We start from the raw sequence: 17,297 nt of genomic DNA on the forward strand, positions 1-17,297 counted from the left end.
GTAGTCAAAAACTATATCCATGTTCCGATCCGCAAGCCATACGCTATGCGATTTTTTCGTTCGTATCCCTTGCGCGCGCCAGGTATTCGAGTCGTTAAGGAGAAAAAAGAATCAACGGAATGGAGCGTTTAGTGACCCTGGACACGACGGGACTCAGCAATGACGCGCTGCATGTCCTCAACCTTCGCCTTGCCACGGCCGAAAGTACCGAGCTAGAGAGATGTTAGCATTGGTCCGAGTGGTCATTTGTTTGTCGCTTCGCTGGGAGTTGAATAGGATGGGGTTAGTGACTCGGGTTGCATGGTGCAGGGTTGCGATGTGTGGATGAGCCGAGTAAAGGTCGGCTGGTCTTCCCTGAGTGGCAAATTCACATCAAGCACCCCGCTGTACCAGATTGTCCCGAACCACATCATTCCCAAACCAATCCAATACACCCCGCGAAGAGCTCAATGAAGAATGAGAGGATGGACACGTACGCGCTTCTTAGCGAGCTTGCGGGCACGCTTGTCCTGGGCGTTCCTCAACAGCTCAACGATGCGGCGCTCATAGGGGGCGAGACCGACGACCTCACGAGTGATGTCGCGGACGAACTGAGTGCGGCGGGAAGACTGGCCCTTGGTACGGCTGATCTTAGTCTTGGGGGTGTTGAGGGCAGTGGTTTTCTGTAAATGAATGTGTTAGTCGATCTAGTTCAAATAATCCGTTCGCAGTTGTGTTCAAGTCGGACAGCTTTTTTCATTCGTGCATGCCGATTTTATTCGAATCAAGGTCATGTCGGAGGTTCAGGCTGGCGATTGAAGATTTGTCGTGTCCACCAAATGTCCGGAGATTCTTCCGCAACTTTTCATATCCATATCTAACTCCTCCTCTTCCACTCCAGATTCCATGAAACTGTTCTCCCAATCTGCGGTATCATCGCAGTGGCGTGACGTGCAGTGACCCTGAACCCTCGACGGGACCTGACTCGAAAATTTTTGCACCGAAAAACAAAGCTCCAGACATGGCACTGCCAAGGGGAAAAGGTGATGGACATACGTGGCCACTGTTGGTGCCGAGCACAATTCCGGAGCGTTCCTGGGCCATCTCGACGGTTGGTGACTGGGGAGGTTGGCGGTGGTTGTCGTAGAAAGGGAATGAAGAATCCAGTGAGCAAATCCACCTAGTAACGGGAACCGCACAATTGCGGGTCTTGGCACGCTGTGCGGTAGGCGAATAATTAGGGCTAGGGCTAAACACCCCTTCGGGCTAGTGGTCATGTGGGTATTTGTGCCTGAGGCATTAGATCTAATATGGTCACGTGCGACTTGATGCCCTTGGATGGATCTACATGTACTTGTGGAGTAAGAATGATACAGGCGTTCCATGCTCATCTATCTGTCTAGAATGGCTTCCCATCATCACTAGGAGATGAATTTGATATGATATTCATGTACCCCATCAGATGCTGACTCCCATGACTCCATCTAGGGCGTCTTCCCAGCTCTCCATCAGCGAGCCGCAGAACACCTCGACTGCGGATCCATCCAAGGTGGCCTCCAGCGTTTGTTGAAGTTCCTGGCTGTAGTTGTTGGATACTTCGCCTTGCCCGACAAGGTCGACCAAGCCACTTAGCACACCCGATGCGGAAACGCGCTTCCTAAGCACCTTGGCATTGGCCCGAACGAGATCAAAGACCTCAGTGACCAGATTCGAAAGCCGATCAATACACTCTTTGGGAAATTTGGTTGACTTGGGACCCTTCCGTAAAGCCAGATTGGTGAGTTGAGAAAGAGCCTTCAGAGTCTCCAGGAGTGTGAAGACAGCGTGGAAGAATCTCCATGTGGGCGCAGTTGGCGCATCAGATAGGTAGAACGCGGTGGTGGAAATGATCGGCGAGACATCAGTGGAATCAAGCTTCAAATCCTTCTTCTTCAATTCCAGGAATTCCTCTACACCGCCGAGGGCTTTCTCAGCTTGTTCAAGGGTTGTGACTTTCGACCCTGCCATGAAGACTGCGGCTTTCAGTAGTAATGTGTGTATCTTGGCTGCCTCCTTCTCCGCGATTGTCTGATCATCTGCTGCCTCGGAGATGCTCAATTTGGAGAAATCATGAACATCCAGTTCCGGTGTGAACGGCTTCTGCAGAGTGATACCCTTCAGCACGCTGAATAGTTGGTCGGTCACCCGGGCAGAGGCCATCCAGTTTTCCTGAGCGAACGTCAGCTATTGTTGAGGGGAGACTCGAGATGACAAGAAAAGATACCTTCGGAATCGGTCCCACGCGCATTCTCTCCTCGAATGACGGTTTCCCTGGGTATTCACAGTTCATAAAAACATCGTGATCTCGGCTGTCCACGGAAATGGAGTCATTACGAGCTGTGAGTTTGGTCAGCAACCGCTTCCTAAAGGAGCTTGGCATTCAACACATGTGAGAACGAACCGATATCATCATAGCGACCCATAGGGTCTCCTCCAGCCAATCTTTGCGAGCGTCGCACTTCAAGCGCAAACATCTTGCGACAAATACTGTTCCTGAGGCGATCCCGCAGCTGAACCATTTCTTCCGCATTGACAAAGCTCCCCTCAGCTATGCAACGGGTGCGGAATTTGAGTGTTGATACCTCGGAGGTACGATAGAAGTTGAGGGCCTGAATAAATGCTGCTTGAGGGTCAAAGTCCTTGTACTCGGCGCCTTCGACAGGCGGGGCAGAGTGAGGATGAATAGTTGCGAGGCGGGTAAGGAGATTGTGAGCAACAGACTCATACTGTATCTGCTTGACTGATAGCTGGCTAAATGTGCTCAATGCAAGAGAGCCGGCGCCGAGCATAAGAAAGATGCGAACCAAGAGTAAACGAGCCTGGTAGTTGTGAGGCGAATCGACTAGAAGCCGTTCTAAGATGCCAGCGGCACGAATAAGAGCCGAATCTGGAACCCGCGCTTGGATCTCGCCAGCCGCACTTGCACGAAGGAGAGCCATAGCAGCAAGTATGCACAGATCATCTCTAGGTTGGCTTTCGGTGGCAGAAGCCGCTTCCTCTTCCTTGGTCTTTTCCGGACTTCCCTTGTTAATGCAAGACTGATAAAGTTTCAGACACTGGCTGACAAATGCCTCAACCTTGTCCTTAGAAGAGCTGTCCTCGGCACCTGAGATGTTAAGGCAATAGGAAATTTTGAGAGAGTTGATCATGGGAACGACGGTCTGAAATGACGGATTAGTCTCCAACGTAAGTATGCAGGGAATTTTGATATCTGGAAACTAACATCTTTCCCATCATTCTTTGCATTTGAAAGGTAGTCGGCAATTTTCGACAAAGCAGTTCTATTCTCAGCTAATGCTCTTCGTAGATCGCCGAAGACATAAAGCTTATGCTTGTGTTGATCTGCGTATCTCTCGCAAGCTGAGAGAACTTCTTCCGCAGCCATCTCTCCCCGCTGCATTCCGAGTAACGACAGGTCAATGAAGGCCAGAGCCGCATTGCGGGACTTAGGACAGGCCTTGATGAACTCTTCGACAAATTTCTGTGTCTCAATAGTGATCCTAAGGAGCGAGGAAACGTTAGCATGATCTCGATTACGAAAAGGAGTCGAGGAACAAACCCGGGAGTTTTGATGTTCCGAACAGCTTCAACCAACAAACTCCAGATGCCCCAATCATCGAGTTCGCGGAGCTTTTTCTTGATCATCCCCTCTGACACAGTATAAAGATCTTTCGCAAAAGCTAGACCTTCTTCCCACAGTCCAGCAGATGCCAAGGCTGTGGCTTTACTGATGAGGAAACTTTTATCGCTTCGGATAAGCCGAGATTTGAGGCCAAGGTTTTCGCTATCCAAAATTTTGACAATTTCGGCATGCTGGTCTTGGGACTCGTAAATCTTGATAAGCAATCGCAGCTCCTCTGAAGTCTGAATTGCGCGCGAGTGACTCAACAAATCGGCCTGATGTAGTTCCTTGTAAGCTTTCTCAATACTGGAAGGAGATGTAAAGAGATTGATTTCTGGAATAACTTACCGGATTTGCAGGAACATCCGCAGCTGCTTTTGAGGCCATCCGATACCCCAATGTTCCAAAAAGCTTGCGCTCCATATCAGAACTGGCGGCATCTGTTGCGAGAAGATGCGTGAGCAGGATGGCCCAGAAGTAATACTTCCGCTCTCTCTGGGGAAGTTCTTCTGAAGACTCATTGCAGCCTGTAATCAAGAGAAATGAATGTCAGATTTGAGGGACTGATGCATTGAGTCATTGTTTCATGCCGACCTTCTGCGCTGACTTCCAGTCATTGCTCTCAAACGAAGTTGTAAACCATTGCAGCTGGATTTCGAGATCCTGCGGCTTTGCCTTGGAGGCCTTCTCCCACAGACTACTCCTGGTCGCACCATGTCCATCCAGCCTCTGCAGGGTTTGGAAGAGCTTGTCCAACGTTTCGAGGTCGGTAGTAGGGGGCTCGGCGGCACACAGCTCGAGGGTTTCGGCGATTCCTCGCTGCTTGTGAGCATCATCTGCATGGAGGAAGAGGATATGCGCTTTCCAAGCCTGTCGAATTTCGTGTAAGCAATGTTTTTCTCCGATACCGAGTGCGAGAGCCCGAGGCACTGAAGCCCAGATTCGTGGCATTTCAAGACTCAATGGCGTGGCAATTAGATCTACATACTCTCAGGAACCTTGTGTCCTCGCCTTTCTTCATGCGCTTTTCGACCAACTGAAGCGCCTGCTTCAGATTCTGCCCGTCAATCGCATCCTGGACCTGATTGTTCCGACGCAAAAAAACCGAGTCATTCGCAGACGCCATTCTGAGACGCTCTTACAAGGCTCAACGGCAGTCACGCAGAAACAGAGGGTAAATCGAGCTCCCAGAGAGCTTGCAGAAGCACTATGGCGGGGACGTACGAGAGCGGTGAAAAGAAATTAGGCAGAAGCAAGAAAGGCGGTGAGGGCCGAAGGCATCGGTCGTCAGGTTGTCAGGCGCGCCGGCTGGCTTAGCCAGTCTTATGTGACTCCTTGAGTTGCCCTGAGAGAAGTCTTGCATGCTATCTAGTCAATACATGCACATGGAATTCCCCATTTACACATGGAGAAATATGGGCTTCTTAGGTAGCAATAAGTCTTCTTATAGTAGAGTAGCATGCTTCGATCTCTCCAAAGGGGGCCCAAATTAATTAATTTACAGATATGAGTACTTCTTAGCACCCCCGTCCCTCCATGGCACTTTGATGCCTGCTGCAGATCTCCTGTGAGAGGTCACGTATTCCACAATGCAGATCGATTGAAGATCTCAATTTGCAAAATAGATGAGTTGAACAATGATATGCTAATGGGTTGTAAAGTATGATACAAGATGCAATTATCGCTCTGAGAACAGGCATCCAATTCGTCACAAGGCATCGGATCCTTTTAGTTCTATACTCAAAGGTCAAGAAGCCTTCTTCTGATTCAACTGTAGTCATTGTTAGCGAGACTCCAATGCACTAGTCTTCATGTCACCAAAACACGAGTCTCGGAATCACCCGAATGCCTTGACTTCAAGACACGTAGACAATACAGTAACCTGCAGCATCTCAACTTACCCAATTTTTTTTGCAATCGCGATAAGCCCTGGCAAGTAAAATCAGTCAGTCACGGAACGTTGAACGTGAAAAAGACAATTTCGATCAAGATGGCCAAGGCAGCCGAGGTTGCAGCGCATAATTCTTCGGAGCCAAGTGACGATGGACATACTGAAAATAGTCGCCACACATCTCGCGGTCAAATCCGTTGCGCTTCATGCACTTGAGACTTCGATCCGCAAAATCCTGACAGGGGTCATAGTATTCGCTGGCATTTTTGCTAGTACCATCGGGTCAGCCATGATCACGGGATGAGGCTCCGAACGCAATATTGAAGAGAACATTGTTCAATTCAAGACGGTTGACCATAAAGAAAGGTGTTCCTTGGCGCCTCTGAAGCCGGCCATACATATATCACGGCGTCGCGTTGCGCCACTGAGAATCTTTCATCTCACTGCGACGGATATCCGGCAGCAAGTGTGCGTGCATAAATTTTTTATCTCACATCTGAGACGCTGAGAATAAAGAAAATGCTAATTGAAACTTACTGGGAGAACTTTCTCTCTCCGCCTTCTCCCACGCCTTGCCGTGACTGTCCTCCTTGGGAACTTCACCTGACATCGAGATAAGGCTGTTGAGTTATTGAGATCTCTGGATTAACAGAATGGGAACAAGTTGTGTGAGCAGGCGTAAACAGTTGAGTACTGATAGGACGTGTCGGATGCGATCTTGGAGAAAGTTGGAGGTGGATCGGAGATCTCGGCGTTAGTGCTGCTCCGGCAGAACTGGGGATCCGTGGTCTTGGCACGGAGACCCAAGTCTGCAAATCGCCGGAGCCGCATTTGTATCAACTTGACGCTGATAACTATTTTGTTTGTTTCAAGTCAGTGAAAGTATAGATTCATGCTGTGGAGGAGTGAACGAGTGGTGTGGTAAGTTTCTACGCTGGATATTTTAACAAGATTACCCGAAATATATTGCACTCTGCGTCATGTCGTTCCTTTACTGGATTTTATGAATACCCAGTCATAGGGATTGCAATAGTTATAGTTGCCTGAGCTAGACCAGGGGCTGCGGACCAGAACAATGTGTATTATCGAGACAAGTCATATTTCTCGATGACCCCATTGTGTTGAATCAAACAAACCACAGGAGGTGATGGAACACTGAATCCTCATATCCCTGCAGTAATTTGCAGGAAATGGACAGTTATCGCAGGGCCAATAGATCTTCCATATGAATGCAAGGAGGCGGCAACTGGTAACGATAGTGCTAATGGCCCGTGCTGTAAACTTCTCACTCATAAGCACCACCAGATTATTACCAGCCTTTGAAAGCCTTACAGTAGCAATCTTGCTTGATAGTGATACACCAGCAAGATGGAGAAAGGAGCGACAGTGACGGTAAAATTAAGAAGGGTCAGGGTGACTTGTGAAAACAAAGCAATTGATGCTTGAAAGCCCACGTGACGGAGGTAGAAAGCCTTATGTCAGCTGATGCCTGGGGCATGAAACAACGCCTTCCTGGCTGGATTTTACATCGGCGACCAATTTACATGCGTGGAGTCTCGTTCGTTATCTTCTGCATTGTTCCCTTCTTTTGTCATCACTTCTGGCTTCTGACACGAATTTTTCCAATTTTCCCTGCAAGATCGCCTTCTTGCCACTGTCGGGCAACTTTTCCTCCGACCCCCACCGCATTCTCACGGACCTCGCGTCTCCGCGCAACCACATCAAAAACGCGACCTCTTCAATATCAGAGTTGCAAGTGCAGTGACCCCAAATACCAAACCATCCTGCTTGGCCAGCATGGCGGCCAACATGGTGCGTGTCAGTGGCTCTGAGGCCGAGGCCTCCGGGGTAAGCTTCTATGGACCTTTGCTTGAAAGTCCAAAACTAATATGGTTCCAGCTTGTCAACACGCTCCAAGGCCATGTGGATGATATCAGAAGCCTTATACAGTGCGGTATCTGTATTCGACCACTCTACGAGCCCTACACCCTCGCTTGTGGGCACACTTTCTGCTATTCTGTAAGTCTTTTGCGTGCACCTGGGCCTTCTGGTAGGGTTTCTCTAATATCGCGCAGTGTCTCTCTTCATGGTTCTCTGGCGGCCGATCGAAACGGACATGCCCGGACTGTCGAGCACCCGTCATAACCCAACCCGCGCCGGCATACCTGGTGAGTCTGGTCTCTTACTTGCTTCTATGCAGAGATTCTAACATGTTTGGGATTCCATAGGTTCGAGCAGTCGTGCAAATGTTCACAAGTCGCGCAGAGCTCTTGGATAAAGGAGAAACTACCGCAGAGCATTCGAAATATCAACAAGAAGAGGCGACTCGCCTAGAAACGGACAAGGCAAATACAGATCCACACCGAGGTGGTCTGTTCAGAGGACTGTTCAAGCCAAAAGGCCCGTCTTTGAAGCCAGTTGTCGACGTCGACGATGGCGTCACTCGATGTCCATGTTGCTCGTGGGAGCTTGAGGACGGCGAAGAATGTCATAATTGCAACTGGCGTTATCATCCAGAAGACGAGGTGACAGAATACAGTGGCGATGACGACGGCAGCGCGACCCCCTCTTACGCGTCTGGCTTCGAGTCCAATGAGGACGAATACGAAGAGGACGAATTTGGGGATCTCGATGCCGAGGACGTATTTAGCCAGTTCGGCCCCTTCAGCGCGTCGCACCCCTACGCAGACCCTAACATCGCCGTTGTTTCGGCAATCAGCCAGGCAATGAACGGATTGTGGCACCCAGGTCATTCAAATCATCCAAGTCTCCCACAAACATGGCGCTCTCGTCCTCACCCACACCCTCAGTTTTACCCAAATCCTCGCCCTCACTCTCATTCCAATCCTCACCAAGGGCAAGTGATGCATTCTGAGATGACCGATTACGATGACGAAGATGATGAAGATGAGGAAGACGAATACGATGATCAGGACTCGTTTATTGATGACGAAGAAGTTCGCCCGGACGGGGAAGATGATGCGGAGTCTGACGGCGTCACAGTGGTGGGCGCTGCCCCTATTCGGAACAGGGATGTACCTTCATGGGGTCCACCGCGCTATAGCGACGTCTCATATGCTCCCATGACAGATGACGAAGAAGAAGGCAGTGGGGTCGACGAGGAAGAAGATAGCTTTACAGAGACCCGAGAACCTTGGGAGGCGTCCTCTCCTTCTCGCATGGGCGCGCCATCCAGCAGTCCTACATACCACGACACAAGATCATCTCCGATGGTCTCCGAGGCCGAAACGAACGATACAGCGGACCCTGAAATGGCCCATGCCCACCGTTATTACGAGCAAGGTTTCTACCCTACCGATCATGACAGTGAACCATCAAGCGACAGCTCTGCTCCAAGACCTATGAGACCCGCCAGGACCACGGGGGTTTCTGCCGGTAACGCAATTACTATTGATGATTCTGAAGACGAACAACCAGTCGGACCTATGAGGAGAGCAACACAGCGCCGCCGTGCCCGAGCGACTCCTTACTGAACTCCATGATCCAGTTCTCTCTCTTTCTTTACTCACTCTTGCTTCTCTTCTGCATATTCGGCGTTGATTCAATTGTTTCAAATAGCGCGGCGCTTCAATGGGATAGAAAATAGCGCGGCGCTCTCCTTGCGCGAGAGACTCCTTCACATGACGGTGGTACCGCGTCTTCCATATACGTGCTTTCTTCGGCCACGTGAAAAAATAGCTTGTTCCTCAATACCCCATCTTGTGTCCTTTTGAACTGGACTACAGGCTTACCTATCTCCGACTATCTATTCTTTGTGGGTAAATCCCAAGTGAGCCAAAGGGCACACCAGATACTCATAATACCACCCAATTGTCTGGCTTCAGGATCTTTTAGAAGCCTTAAATGAATCATTCTAAAGTCAAGGTGACAGCCAACTTTATTCTCAGACGACGCAATTAAGTTATCGCAGTTGCCTGATTAATCGGGCTGCAACGCTAGCACCACGTCCTGCGTCGTCCCAATTTCTCCTCTCTCTCTTACAACTTAACCAGTACTGTCTTCTCCGCTTCTTGACCCTGGCCTTAATCTAGAATCCTTTCAATCTTTCTCGGCTCCAAATAATCTACAAAGGTGGTCATTCCTTAAACTGATTTGGGTGCGGAAACGGATAGGAATGAAACGCACTATCATCCGAGTGCCGATTAATTACTGTTCCAGACCGTCCCTGATAATATTAAGACGAACATATTGTAGTTATCCCCACAATATCTCCAGGGTTTGTTGCACCGCTTGAATTTGCGATCCGTTTTCTGATCTGTGAGTCATCCAGAATCACTGCCAAGCGGGCTACTCATTGAAGAGGGTCTCGAACAATTCGTGTCTCACCCCGAGAGCCATCTTACAATTTTCAACGTTCGGTAATCAAACTGGACTGCGAGCGATGTCTTCTAAATCGGTGCCGTACGGTCATTGGAAGAGCCCGCTCACTGCAGAGCTTTTGGCGGGCTCCAGCATATCGCTTCAAGAAGTCGCTGTCAATGTGAGTGGTCGCTGGACACCTCCGAAAGATTTGGCTGATTAGACACCAGGAAATTACGGGGGCAATCTACTCAATTGAATGCCGACCCAACGAGGGTGGTCGCTTTGCTATTGTGCGGCATCTCAACGGGCACACTAAGGATGTTCTGCCCAAAGAGTTGAGCGCCCACGCCACGGTGCAGGAACTCGGCGGTGGCTCCATTTCTATGAGACCTGACGGCCAGATTCTGTTTTCGGATGAAACTTCCTGCAGCATCTATCTTTTGGACCCGGAATCGAGTCATGTCAAGCTCATCCTCGAAGCACCCAAGGGTATTCGCTATGCGGAATTCAACACCCACCCGAAAAACTCGGATTGGATCATTGCAATCAAGGAAGATCACCGCGAGGCTACCCCAGAGACCCAGGCCACCCACGTCCACAATACACTTGTGGCAATTGATATCAAAACCGGGCGAGGAACCACCATTGCCCAAGGTGATGATTTCTACTCCCATCCCAAATTCGATCCCTCTGGTAAATATGTTTCCTGGATCCAATGGTCCCATCCGGATATGCCATGGACGGGCACTTTGCTTCACATGGCAGAGTGGGCCAGTGGATCTCTGCATAATGATACTTTCATTGCTGGAAAAGCGATGGCGGAGAGTATCGCGCAGCCTAAATGGGGCTTGGATGGGCTATTGTACTTTGCCAGTGACCGGACTGGATTTTGGCAACTGTACTCATACGATCCGAAGAACGCCAATATTCGCAGTCTTTCGCTCAATGGCCTGGAAAATGCTGATTTCGCCATTGCGGAATGGGAACTTGGTAGGTACGTTCAAAAGATCATTCGAACCTCGCTAGCAGGAGTCTAATTTTGTCTAGTTCCACCTATATCTCCCTAGACGAAAGGACAATAGTGGCAACGGCCATCACTCACGCCACTAGCAAGATTGTCCTAATTGACACCGTTGATCTGTCTGTGCGAGACTTGGGTCTCCCCTACGTGGACATTGGATTCCGTGCCAACGGAATTTACCGCGTATCATCAAACAGCTTCGCAGTCGTTGCTGCTTCAGCAACCTCATTCCAAGAACTGGCCCTGGTCTCAATTGCGCCCTCATTTGAAACGCAAACAAAAGTTCTCACCTCAACTGCCTCATTTGACCTCGCACCCGAGTATATCTCTCGTGCTCAAGAATTCACTGCCCCTCAGAAGTATGGGCCACGATGCGATGGCCAAGTGCACATGTTTTACTTCCCGCCCCAGAACCCCGACTTCCAAGCCGAAGCGTCAACTCCTCCCCTGTTCTAGTCTACGTCCATGGAGGACCCAATGCAAACGTTACCCCAGCTCTGAATCTGGAAATTCAGTTCTATACCACTCGCGGCTTCGCCGTTTGCGCTGTCAACTACACCGGGTCTACGGGCTTCGGACGCGAGTATCGGGAGCGACTATCGGGGTACTGGGGCCTGGTTGACACGGGAGATGCAGTCAGCGCAGTCAAGTATCTCGCCAAAGAAGGATTAATCGATGGAGCCCGCGTCGGGATCTATGGTGGTAGTGCCGGTGGCTACCTGACCCTGCAAGCCCTGCACATGTATCCCGATGTATGGGCCGCTGGAATCAGTTCCTACGGAATTAGTGACGTGAAGATGCTGCAGGCTGATTCGTACAAGTTTGAGAGCCAAGATGTGGACCGGTTGCTGCTGTCTAAGACGGAGCAGAAGGACAGGGAAGAGGAGCTGAAGAAGCGAAGCCCGTGCTTCTTCGCAGAGAACATCAAGGCACCGCTTCTCCTTCTCCAGGGAACTGTGGATGTGGTGGTCCCGTTGGCACAAGCTTGGAATATGGCTCAAGCGATGCATGCTCATGGTAGAGTTGCGGAGGTGGTTGAGTTCCCCGGCGAAGGCCATGGGTGGCATGGGCACACGGCTATTCTTGAGTCTTTCAAGCAAAAAGAGAATTGGTGGAAGCGCCACCTCGCCTAAATTCGAGATGTGAATGTGGATAATACTGAATAATCAATCAAGCAATTCTGTGCTATGGGGTACTTATCCAGGATCTTTTCCAAAACAAAGTGCAATTCATGTGAATTCAAAATCCTTCTTTCATCTATTTTCAAATCCAGCCGTGCCAGTATCCCTAGCTGCCCCCTTCAGAAGATTAGGCCTCCTGTCTTCCTGTGTCTCTCCCCCAAGTCCCCGCAAATTTCCACTGCATAAATGGTCCAATAGGGGTAATAGCCTGAACAACAGCACAGAGGGCGAATGTCAGCCCAACCCCAATACCATGAATCATAGGCCTGACAAAGCTTGTTCCGCCAGCAGCGAACAGACACCGTGCCAGGTTCAAACTCGCCCTCGCTGCAGCGCTTTGACCCGGGAAAATATCCACCAGATAGGTCATGATCACCGACTGCGTCGAGACAATAGTCTATCCCGTGATAAAGTCGAAATGATGGGAAAAGCGATATGGACGCGGTGGGGGTATAAAAGTCCAACCGCATAGAAGAGTGCAAAGACACTGTAGGCCCGAGAAGAACGGTACCAGTCGATGACGAGCCCTTTCAATCGGGAAGTCTTCCTGGCATATAATATTTTCTGATGAATCCTCAACTTCTACATCGATTTTAAGCTCGTACTTGGTTTCATGCGGCGATAATTCGGATCAAGAATCTTGCCGGTGATCACGGTTCCAACCATGGAGCCAACTCCGTTGGCGACGAACATTGGGTCTCAATGTATTGAATTATGAATACCCGGAACGGACTCCAGATGCTGATGGTTTTCCTAGCTGCCAAATGAGGCAGTGGTGCATCACGATCCTAGTCTACCTTGCTGAGATTTTGATAAAGATTCAGAGGGTATTTGGGCAATCAGTTAAATGGTACCAACGATCCGTCGCCGACGACTGATCGACGTGTTTCAGGTAGAGCAAGAAGCAGCAAAACCAGTTAAATGCCACTGTAGATCGCCAAAACCCGGAACATGAATCTCCATCCTAGATATTCTGCGAGAGCACCTCCTATCACCGGTCCAACAGCAACCGGCACTAGTGAACCAGGCTGGAAAATACCCATGTACTCTACGCGACGACCTCTCACATCAGATGGTAGAAAATAGTAATTATAGGTTGAAAAGAAGAGGATCAAAAGTGAATCTTATACACCTTGGAAGGCGCGAACACACCCTTTCACATTTCGGGGTTGACGGAGTTGAGTCTCGGAGTTGAGGGCACCTAAAAACAATGACCGCAAGGAGACTCCCGACTTTATCTCATCGCGTATTCGGGCTGGGGGTTGTTTTTATTTATTTAATCTTCCAGAATGAAACTCAATCCTTTTTATGATATGCCAGAGCTGGACGAGGTGAATCAGCACACTCTAAAAAAAAAAAGGGGGGTGTGAGATTTGCCATTCGGCCATGACTTGGTGTGGACACCCAGCGATAAGAATGCCGGACTATGTCTGATTAGATCCTTCAGTTTGGAGAGAACCGAGTCGAATGCACGACATGAGCCTATGTTGACCTGATGGGCCTAATTCATGGCTAAGATTATGGAGATTGCTATGGAGCATGAGATGGTTCAGATTCAACCATCATGTGTATATCCCGTCACCGCGAACATCATTGTGCCATACTCATCCAGATTCTCAAGCCATCTGTCTACTCTGTCACGTCTCCGAGTAATGCTCGCTGCATCATAATCCACCGGTGTGGGCCAAAGTTCGTCAATACTTAGCCCCTCTTCTGTCCACTCCGTCAGAAAAATGTTGTGTTCTGTCTCCCAATCAGCTCGTGATTGAGCGCTCCATAAATATTTATTAGACGGAGCCGGAAGCCCTCGTAGCTCAGTGCCGAGAAAGGTAGGAAGATTCTCTTGAGCGGAGAGCACACTGTCGAGGAGATACATCACGAACAGTGTACGCCGCTTCGCCTCTGTCACAATCCACTCTTCCCACCTCGGTCGCGTATGACGTGAATCAGCCGCACATACTAGTCCGCGCCGTGAGCAGGAACAAGCAAGATCTTGAAGATTGATCATCGCTTGTCGGAAGAATGGTTGAGATCTCTGACCGAGACGGAAAAATAGAACCATAGTGTATATGAGATAGGCTTGGAATGCAGCCAGCAGGGACATGTCATCATATTTCTCTCGTATTTCCGTGATGCTTTCCATCTCGCGCTGGAGCATGATCGCTGCAGAGCTTTGACTTCCCGGCAACGGATTTTCGCATACTCGAATCAGGCTCAGACATGTATTGAGTGGCGAGCCTGTTGACGCTTGCTCATTCAGTTGCATGGGATGGATGAAGGGTAGGATATATCGTGCACGAGTCGCGCAAGATGCGTATGACTTCAAGATCCGATAAATAAAACGAGTAACTGTAGCTGGGTATACCTTCAGGATTTGTTCGGGGCTTGGGATGTAGGGGTTTAACCAGCGGTTGCTGATATCGTCGACGTTGATCGGACAGATCAAATCCAGACCGCCGAAATCGAGATCGTTTGATTTTTCAGGCTTTGACCTTGAATCTGGATTAAGACTCCGTGCTGTATTTTGCGGGCTGCATGGGGTCGCTACCGAATTCATAGGCTGAACATTCACGCTGAAGTCCGAACTAGGACTTGAAACCGACGCGCCCGGCTCGTTACTCTCGTACATAGGAGCAATTTGGAGAGTTTGTCTTGAAGAATTGGTTGCAGCAGTGGCATGAGGAAATATGCATGGAAGGCCTCTGCGGGTGCATCTGGTGCATCGTCCCTGCTTGCGATCGCACTTTGCCTTGGCACTTGAGCATTGCTGGCATGATTTCTGTCGAGATTGGGAATACCGCGAAGCCTTCATGGTAGGAGACTACCCTGGCTGCATTCCTTTTTCAGAGGACTGGTTTCCAATCTAGAGATTGTCGAGTAATGAATGTAGTTAAAGTGGCGGCCTGAGGCGGTCAACGACTGACGACCAAGTCGAACTTAAGTCAAAAAGATTTTCCAGCACTTGAGGACTCTCGTTGTACTTCCTCAAAACGATTGGAAACACTGGTAATTAATTACGGTGGGGTCAGTTTTGACAATAAAAGAATTCATGTGATTTCTCTCATGAAGATATCAATATGTATGCAAGATGATAGAATACATGCAAATCCCGACTCCAGGACACCACACTCCAAATGACGCTCCTATTTTTATCCTCCAACCCCATACAGTCCGATTGCAGGGGTTAACCAGGGCGGACAGTATAATGGGAACTGTTATACATCAGCCTCGACGGCTTGCTTAGAGGCGAAAGGAACCTCAAATACAACGGCACCGTTGCGACCTTGGGGAGCATCTCCTTCATGATAGTTGTTGGCGTAGCACTTCCACCGACCCAACCGGTGCTCCTTGCCAATTGCAGCCACGATGCACAGACCTCGAACCTCGGGGTCTGATTGAGGCTGATTTTTGGAAGATTTCTGACCTGACGCTGCACCCTCTGGACGGCGCTCGAGTACAGCAATATCGTTGATGACACCCTTCAGCAATGGCTGCGGATCAGCTTTTGGTGCTAGCGTGGCCTCAACTTCCATGTCATCACCATTTGGGGTGCCGTCTTGCGCAAGAGAACGGCTGAGCTGTTGTGAAGGGGTGTCGACAATCGGTTGACCAGCACCAATAGGTCCCAGGGGAATAATGGTCTTCTTGTCATCCGAGATGCGCCACGCGCGGATCCAACCATCCCAACTGCCACTCAGGACAATGTCGGTACCCGGAAGCGTGGTCAACGCTGTAATCCAGCGAGCTGTGGGCCGCATGTGCCGGGCGTTGTGGGCAGCAACCTCTGGGTCGGCCTCTGGTGATAGCTCATCCAGAGGAGGAATGGGGTCTACGCCATGTGCGAGAGCAACCGTATAGAGAGGCTTCTTCTTGTGCATTGACCAGAGCGAAATAGAGCCGGAATCAGAGCCAGTCACAAAGTGAGAGGGCGGGAGCGGCGCAATGCAGTCGATGTTGCTCTCCCGGTAAGGCGCGTTCTTGGAGGCACCGCCTCGGAACACAAGTTGAGTCTCATCAACGACCTTCCATAAACGCGCCGTTCGGTCACGAGCTCCAACACTTACACATTGATCAATAGTCATAGCTGCAACACCAGTGACGTGGTCTTGATGTCCGAACAGTGTCTCGACGTACGCATGACCGGCCGATGAAATAGACCAGGTCTTTATCGTACGGTCATAACTGCCCGAGAACAATTGTTCTCCGGAACTCATGGTCGAAATGTGACGGGCAAAAGCCAGAGAGGCGACGGAATCACGGTGCTGTGTGAACGTCTTGGTTGGTGTGAGAGTCTCGGCATCCCAGATTACCAACTTGTTATCACTTCCACCAGTTGCAACAAACTTTCCAGAGGGGGAGACCGCAACAGACAGGATATTTCCAGTGTGTCCTTGCTCTTCGCCATTAATTTTGCGAGTACCACGGAAATATCTGACTCGCTTAGGAGTCTTGCGTTGGGGACGAGGAGGCCGCTTCGAGTTCGGGTCAGCGGGTTTCGGTTCGGCTGGAGTCGCCAACTCCCACTTGATCAAAGTCTTGTCTTTGCTAACGGTGTAGACATACGGCGCATGGATGGCGATAGAAGTAGTGGACTGTGTGTCGGAGCGGAAGAAAGAGTGAGAAGCGGTGGGAAACGATAATTTTGAGCCAAGAAGGCGAAACACTCTGCCTTTGAATTCATCAACATCCTCCTTCAGCCTCTCCGCAATCAGATCTCGATCGATATCCGCTGCGTCGAATCCAACTTCGTCAACTTCGTCCCGGACATTGTCCAGGTAGCGTTCAGCGAGTTTCAATCGTCGGTCTGCGGCCGTCTCGCCATCGTCCGAGTCGGAATCGGAGTCTTCGCCCGATTGTGCGGACGCAACTTCGTCGTCTTCATCCAGATCACTGCCAGAGATTGATTCCTCTCTTTCCCTGGTTCGTCGACCTCCGGCGCCTTCGTTCTGAGCATCGACACCACGTTTCTTAGATCCTGGTGCCGCGGCGCGGTCGTCTCTCTTGCGCTTGCGTTGGGAAGCAGGGACAGTGAAAAAAGAAGACATGGCGATCTTCAAGAAAATATTTCCAATAGATGCCCCTGTAAATATTTGCGGGTAAAAAGCCCCGGGCAGGAAAGTGAGATTCGTGGAAGTCGAATCTGCGTGGATCAACTTTTTTTTTTCGGGGAAAAAAGCGCTGTTCGGCGGCGGCTTAGTCACCAGGGTAGCTGAGAGCTCCAGGCTTCAAGCTCGCCGCGCG

The 17,297-nt window shown here is 50.0% G+C and overlaps 5 protein-coding genes across 5 annotated transcripts; 2 read left to right on the top strand and 3 right to left on the bottom strand.

The window, feature by feature from the left end:
- Positions 1 to 128: 128 nt before the first annotated feature.
- N7477_008517 (Cytoskeleton organization protein (Dec1)) lies at positions 129 to 4,766 on the bottom strand (the record flags this gene model as incomplete). Its single annotated transcript, XM_056970180.1, has 11 exons — positions 129 to 212; positions 477 to 662; positions 1,036 to 1,245; positions 1,450 to 2,187; positions 2,243 to 2,355; positions 2,420 to 3,179; positions 3,242 to 3,518; positions 3,578 to 3,946; positions 3,989 to 4,167; positions 4,235 to 4,510; positions 4,629 to 4,766. The coding sequence occupies 11 exons, from the start codon at positions 4,764 to 4,766 to the stop codon at positions 129 to 131; spliced, it is 3,330 nt and encodes a 1,109-aa protein (XP_056820212.1).
- A 2,562-nt stretch (positions 4,767 to 7,328) lies between these two features.
- On the top strand, positions 7,329 to 9,025 carry N7477_008518 (uncharacterized protein; the record flags this gene model as incomplete). Its single annotated transcript, XM_056970181.1, has 4 exons — positions 7,329 to 7,379; positions 7,431 to 7,550; positions 7,607 to 7,699; positions 7,760 to 9,025. The coding sequence occupies 4 exons, from the start codon at positions 7,329 to 7,331 to the stop codon at positions 9,023 to 9,025; spliced, it is 1,530 nt and encodes a 509-aa protein (XP_056820213.1).
- A 908-nt stretch (positions 9,026 to 9,933) lies between these two features.
- N7477_008519 (S9 family peptidase) lies at positions 9,934 to 12,008 on the top strand (the record flags this gene model as incomplete). Its single annotated transcript, XM_056970182.1, has 4 exons — positions 9,934 to 10,032; positions 10,082 to 10,844; positions 10,922 to 11,267; positions 11,303 to 12,008. The coding sequence occupies 4 exons, from the start codon at positions 9,934 to 9,936 to the stop codon at positions 12,006 to 12,008; spliced, it is 1,914 nt and encodes a 637-aa protein (XP_056820214.1).
- Positions 12,009 to 12,453: 445 nt separating this feature from the next.
- On the bottom strand, positions 12,454 to 12,749 carry N7477_008520 (MFS multidrug transporter; the record flags this gene model as incomplete). The annotated part of the gene is made up of 2 exons (XM_056970183.1): positions 12,454 to 12,638; positions 12,662 to 12,749. The coding sequence occupies 2 exons, from the start codon at positions 12,747 to 12,749 to the stop codon at positions 12,454 to 12,456; spliced, it is 273 nt and encodes a 90-aa protein (XP_056820215.1).
- Positions 12,750 to 15,271: 2,522 nt separating this feature from the next.
- On the bottom strand, positions 15,272 to 17,101 carry N7477_008521 (ribosomal RNA-processing protein RRP9; the record flags this gene model as incomplete). The annotated part of the gene is made up of 1 exon (XM_056970184.1): positions 15,272 to 17,101. The coding sequence occupies one exon, from the start codon at positions 17,099 to 17,101 to the stop codon at positions 15,272 to 15,274; it is 1,830 nt and encodes a 609-aa protein (XP_056820216.1).
- Between the last annotated feature and the right edge of the window lie 196 nt (positions 17,102 to 17,297).

This window comes from Penicillium maclennaniae (assembly GCF_028827695.1).
Source record: "Penicillium maclennaniae strain IBT 15551 chromosome Unknown utg000007l:1.0-4884863.0:1.0-4888362.0, whole genome shotgun sequence".
NCBI classification, from domain to species: Eukaryota; Fungi; Ascomycota; class Eurotiomycetes; order Eurotiales; family Aspergillaceae; genus Penicillium; species Penicillium maclennaniae.